Source organism: Triticum urartu, chromosome 6A (assembly GCF_056163025.1).
Source record: "Triticum urartu cultivar PI428250 chromosome 6A, HENAU_Tu73, whole genome shotgun sequence".
NCBI classification, from domain to species: Eukaryota; Viridiplantae; Streptophyta; class Magnoliopsida; order Poales; family Poaceae; genus Triticum; species Triticum urartu.
The window spans coordinates 586630981-586637491 of record NC_141878.1 but is presented as its reverse complement, the minus strand read 5'-3'; the positions used below and the strand labels follow the sequence as shown (position 1 = coordinate 586637491).

The 6511-nt window shown below is 46.0% G+C and overlaps 1 protein-coding gene across 1 annotated transcript; it reads right to left on the bottom strand.

The window, feature by feature from the left end:
• Positions 1-3489: 3489 nt before the first annotated feature.
• On the bottom strand, positions 3490-4440 carry LOC147966699 (uncharacterized). The gene has a single exon (XM_087527353.1). The coding sequence runs from the start codon at positions 4243-4245 to the stop codon at positions 3685-3687; it is 561 nt and encodes a 186-aa protein (XP_087383479.1). The 5' UTR covers positions 4246-4440; the 3' UTR covers positions 3490-3684.
• Positions 4441-6511: the final 2071 nt, after the last annotated feature.

The window sequence follows — 6511 nt, the reverse complement described above, 5'->3', positions numbered from 1 at the left end:
CCTCGTCCTCCGGCACCGTCGCGACCCAGTGACGCAGCCCAAGCATCGGTCTCGAGAATCAAGAACGCTCGACAACGGAGAGGGGAGGGAAGATCATATACATGTCATAAGAAAGGGAGTTTATTTACTGCTCCCTCTATGTATTGTTTCCTTTGTTTGGAGATTGACTACCATCCGTGAGTTAACTTAAGGTTAATGTGATTGAGCGATTTTTTTTGAAAATGAAATATTTGCTTTCTAATTAATGTGATTGAGTGATTTAAGGTAAGATTAATTAATTTAGATTTTTTTTTAGAGATTGTTCGTGATTGATTCTACATTACTAAATAACTTGCGCCAGCTTGGAAAGTTCTGATCTGTTCAGATTTCTTTCGTCGTGTGAGAGGCTGACGCGAAAATAAACCAATGAGGTGGATGGAGGGGACAAAAAAACCAGCGAAGGTGGGAGGAGGTACCAAAAAAACCATGGGAGGTGGGACGAAAATAAATCGTACGAGGTTACCAACTGCTCCATTAGGAATAGAGATAGAACAGTTGATAGCCTGGTACTCCGGTTTTATTTTTGTTCGATTTTATTTCCTCTCACCTCTCACCACCTCTCCCACTTATTTTTCTCATTCTCATTAAAAAAACAAATCCCATTAAAGGGAGATCTTTTTCATGCTTGCTTTAGCAGGTGTTGATTCATTTTAATCATGTAAATAATGAGTAATTAAGAGTTTATAAATCGCACCATATATATGAGATCACCTTACTAAAATATAGAAATAATATTTTTTCTCGATAACATACCAAAACAAAACGAGATATTTCTAAATAAGAAATCATTAATCCCACGCACTATACCATTTATTATTATCATTATCTCTAGTATTAATCGACAATCACAAGTTTTCTAATATAACAAAACTAATATATCTGTACTCCTAATGGAGCAGTTGGTAGGACTGTGTCCATAGTTTTTTTTGTCTGGTTTTTTTCGTTTAATTTTTATTCGTCTCACCTTCCACCACCACCCCTTCAAAATTGGTTTTTTCATCGTCTAACAAAAAAAATTCCTAACTAGCCACTTTTCAAATGGGTAGAAGCCGATAGCACGTGACCAAACAATGAAATCCAGTTTCATGACAATCGATGCTAAAATCTTAACTTTCCGAACGCATCGATCCTTTCCTAGCAACCAATTCTTCTACTATTAAAGGAAAATTGGTGAATGATTTATCATTCAACTCCTTCATAATGATACGTTATGGTCTTCCCACACTTACCAAAAGAATTAGCTAAGGTTCTCCCCTCCTCTCTGACATCTACATCGTGACCCAGTCCAAAAAGAAAAAAAATCTAGATCGCGACACCTTTCTAATCCTTTGCTCACCTCACGGCGGCCGATGGACTGCCGCCGCCACCCTACCACTCGCACGCGGTCGCTGCCACTCTGCTGCTCGCTCGCACGCCGTCCCCACCAATCCCGGCCAGGATCGCGAGGGTTGCGAGGCGGTGATGGTGTCGACGACACCGATGTCCGCTAGGATCTCACATGGGAACATCCTGTGGTCTGCGGAGTTCATTTATCCAGATCAGATTCAACAATGGGACTATGGGAGCGTCACTTCAGAAACATGGAATCGACTAGCAAGGTTCGAACATCAGCTGCTCAATCTAATTTTGCACCGTCAGTTTGTCGCCTATTCAAAAACAATGAACAAAAAATAATTTTGCACCGTCAGTTTTGTCGCCTATTCATTGTTTCTTTGATCTTCATGTTGTGCAGCTGGCCAGGTGCAGTAGCGCAGGACCGCCTATTAGGGACGTGGAGCATGACTTTTTTCAGAGCCTTGCAAATACGTACTACTTCCGGTTAGCCACTTCATGTCTAGATTGCTCTTATAGCAACTTAATTGACATACTGCTGCGATACCAGTAATCTTCAATATGTGTTCAGTCATTCTACTATGATTAGAAGGCCATCACGTGGGAAGGGAGCCGCGTCGTCCTGCTAAGTACTCTGAATCACTCGACCAATCATTGATAATCCAATTCATGAAGGAAAATGTGTCCTGTTGAGATGATACCTAGTATTTCTTGCATTTTTTTCACAACATTTATTTCCATTTTTTAAAGCTGCTACAAAGAGAATTATGTTTCAATACAAATGTATTTTCAGAGAAAGCCCATGCGAGGTTGATGACTAGAGCCGCATTTGAATATTGTATTGTATAATTGAAGTACCATCACATTTTAGTGTGTGCAATGTGCCCATGTGACAATCTTGATAGAAGCTACAAAGAGTTTATCTTGAAAAATGATTGCATAGTATCAGATATAGCTGTTAATTTTCATCTCTCGCCCGACATTTGGTTGCCCTTTTCATTATCTTTATTAGGGATGGCCAACTAGAGTTGGACTAGACACTTAACTATGTGCGAGGCGGAGGCTGGGAAGAGAAAATAGAGATAAAGGAACATGGAAGGAAGTAGAGTGTCGTGTCGAGAAGAGAGAAGGAAGAGGATGATGATGAGATGCATTTATCTACCACTTCAGAACCATGAGATATCATCTCATGTGAATAGTCTGTGAGGGTGTTTGTTTTCAGGAACTTATTGGTTTAGGGACTTAAAAAAGTCCCTATAAGTCCCATCTAAACCAAACAGGAGAGACTTATAGGGACTTAAAGTGAGCATTTCGGATTTATGAAATAAGACTCTTAAGGAGGAACTTATAGGGACTTATAGTTGTAATATGGTCTTTTAGTCTATGTTAAGTCTCAGGAACCAAACAGGTAGGGACTTTTTAGGAATTTAAGACTTATAAGTTGGGACTTAAAAAAGTTCTAGGACTTATGAAACAAACAGGACCTATACATCATGTCACATGACATTTTTCTTTGTACACATATTTTGCTAGCCCGTGACAACGCACGGGCGTTCTATTAGTCTACCTAGCCGGCTGGCTAGCTAGGACAACAGTTTTTAGACTATCATCAGGAGGGTAGAACCCCGCGTTCGATTTTCATTAATGAAACCAGAGAAAGCAAGTATCAAACATGCGTGCAGGGAAGCATGTTCAGAGACAAATAAAACTACCAAGATTCACTTATCACGGAAGTTCAGAGATATACTAGCAGCTAAAGGAACATAACAACATCACACTAAAACTTCCTCTCATACCTACTAATTGATGTACTTGAGATGCATTTCCTCTGGCTCCTGAAAAAGACATTAGATAGACTGGATTAGAAGGATCCGTTATCCGAAAATTTGACCAGTTCATCTCACGAAAAGATCGCAACAACACTTTCGGCAGTAACTTAATTAGGAAATCCATATATGTCATTGCAGTAACAATAGCACGTACGTAGTTTAGATAAAACGAGAGGGTGATTGGAACTTGATTAGAAAGTCCATATATGTTTGGCGTAGTAACAATAGTTTGTACCCTAAAAAATTATGGCCAGATCTTAGTCGAGTCTCAGTTAAGCGACAGAACATATAAAAAAAGAAATAAATTTTTATAGAAGTTGGCTAGATCATTCATTTAAGATCTCACAAATATAGTATCAACTAAGACTTCATTAAGTCTCAGACGATTGATCTCACAAATATAGCATCGACTGTGATGTGGTCTGGCGTACGTGTGCGCTCGTCTCCGGCTCGCGCGACCAGCTCTGCTCGGCCGCTCCATCGATCAGTAGTAGCCGTGGCCGGCGGGGCACGGCGGCGCGCTGGGAGGGCAGTAGTAATACCCAGGTGGGAACGGCGCCGGGGCGGGGTACGCGTCGTACATTCCGGAAGGAGGGGCCGGCAGCTGGCCCGGGTGGTAGGACGCGGGCGGGCACGGGTACGCCCCGAGATCCAGCTGCTGGTGGTGGTTCCTCTTGCCATTGCCGCCGTGCTCACGAAGGACCGGCGGCCGCGGCTGGCGCTGCGGGTCGGGGGCGGCGTCGACGAGCCCAGGCTTGACAGGGTTGGGCGGGATGAGGACGAGATCGACCTTCTTCTTGCCGGTGGCCTCGTGGAGGCTCCTGCGGAGGCGCTCGGGGTCCGCCGTGGCCAGCAGCCTCACCTCCTCGGTGGCCTCCGTCGCCGACTGGTCCAGCACCTTCACGACGCCGCGTGCCAGCGTGAGGCTCCTCACGGCGGAGCGCACCTTGGGCGTGCACCCCTCGCAGCGGCAGTGCATGGCCACCTTGAGCACCATCTCCCTCGCGATCGCCTTCTCCCCGCCGTTGCTCCCCGTGTTCCCCATGGACCGATCGACTGGTTTCCTGCCTCTCTCGCTCGCTTTGTATATAGGTGGTGAAGCTCGAGGTGATGAGGAAGGGAGGCCTATATACAGAGAGAGAGAGAGAGAGAGAGAGAGAGAGAGAGAGAGAGAGACCGCTGGAGTAGCAGTACCACAAAGGAAGAAGGTGGCAGTACCACAGCAAAAATGATACACTCTCATGGCGACAACACACACACACACGGAGGAGAGGACGGACCGGACCAAAGACGATGCATGCATGCACGAGTCTTGCCGCGTGACGGGGATGGAGATGCATCGGTAAAACATTTGTAGGGTAACGTCTTTAATTTGGCTGTCTACTCCATGGGCGAGGGCGACGCGTGGTTGACGTTGACGCCGAGGACTTGGCGTCCCTATCGATCGGCACACACTGCACCTGCACTGATCTCATCTCTAGCCCATGTTCCTTCCATAATCTAACGGCTTTCTACTACCGGGACCGGGCCGGCTTCACGACGCGTAGGACCTGCCTTCCGTGTCCCGTCCGTGCCGGCACAAGACCTCGCCCCGTTGAGACATTGACCGTGAGTCAGGGCGGCAGCGGCGGGCGGATACGGCTGCAGCGGGTGGGCGGTGGCTGCGGCGGGTGAAGGCAGCGGCGGCGGGGTGGGGGCGGCACGGCGCGGCGGCGGCGCGGGGAGGGGGAGGCGCGGCGGCGGCTGGGAGCGGCGGCGGCAGCGGCGCAGGGGAGAGGCTCGGGGACGGCTTCGCCCTAGGTCAGGACCTTCAGAGACGATATCACGTAGACGGAAAAGATTGCAATACAATAGACGTTGTATTGATGGAGGCAATGGTACACGTATATATAATTACAAGAAAATGGCTCTATCTTAACTATACAAGATTAGAAGGTGGGCCACAACTTCAATATACATGCAATACAAAATACAACTCAACATGCACCAATCATTTCACGACACCACAAGAACGACGAGGTTCTTCAACAGTAACACCTTCAAGAAGGAAGCAACACTCAAACGTCGTCGTCACCGGATCCAACCACCAAAGTTAGACTCTAAGTTTTCACTCTGAAGAATCAATCCGTGCATATCCAAGCAATACCTTCAACAAGGTAACGACGTAAAAGAAGCATCGCCATTGCCAGGTATAACCAACTCAGGCAGGCCTAGGCTTTCGCCCTGGAGCTCGAGATTGGGTGCTCGAGTAGCACCACCATCCAAGTCACTCAAGCGTTGTTGCCACCACTTTTTCGCAATCCCAGCTGCTACATGCAATGCAAGCCGCCGTTGCACAACCAACCCTCTGCATCAAGCCCTCGTCCACAATTTGCTTCTCATCACCGAAGTCAATCATTGAATTTTAAGAGGTGAAGACTCCCAAAGATTTTTCGATGATCACAGCCGTCATGGAGCTGTTGGAGTTAACTGCAGCACAGTCTGCAGTCACCACCACCCGGCCGATCAAATCTGAATGTCCACTACCAAGCCATGGACCGCGTGAAAGGCCAATACGTCACCACCCCTTAATAACAAAGTAACAACACCAAGGCCAAATTTCGATCACTGGGAAACGCATTGCTACAGAAAACACAAACAATTACACCTACAAAAATAAACTACTATCAGCACATGACAAAGAAATGCTGATTTGAGCGATTTGTATATGTACCTTCTGAAAGGGTGATTAGTTTCACGCCACCGTTGATCTTTTTGATGCAACCGTTGCACCGTCAGTGCATGATGACCATCATAACGGAAGTCTTTGACTCATTGCCCTTGTGTCGTTCCTGTGACACATTCATTAGAACATCTCAATCCGATAACAAGGACTTGTTGTGCCATGGATCTTTATATATAGGTCTATATGCTCGAAAGAACATATCTTGGCCATGATCATTTAGACCTTGTCTTGAACTTGGCCGTGATGCTGTCAACCGACTGAAATGAATTTTGGGCCAGTCTCAATCAAGCATGATTAATTAGGCAGCCACACAAGCCCACGCAGCGTTCGCACACGTGCAAGCTGGACTATGGGCTGCGCCAGTCCAATACTACCAAGCCAGCCTACTTTTTTGCACATTAATTACTGTCTGGTCTAGTATAGTAGTTGGCCAAGTCTTTGTAGATGACATATGGATATCACTCTCACACATAGTTGCATGCAATGGTGGCTATATGTGCAATCTCACACATGTATATTTATTTTTATACATGTGCAATAGCACTCGCACATAATTGCATGCAATAGCACTCGCACATATTTATTT

Excerpts from the sequence above, each read along its gene's own strand:
- LOC147966699 (XM_087527353.1), bottom strand. The coding sequence starts at position 4,245 with ATGGGGAACACGGGGAGCAACGGCGGGGAGAAGGCGATCGCGAGGGAG.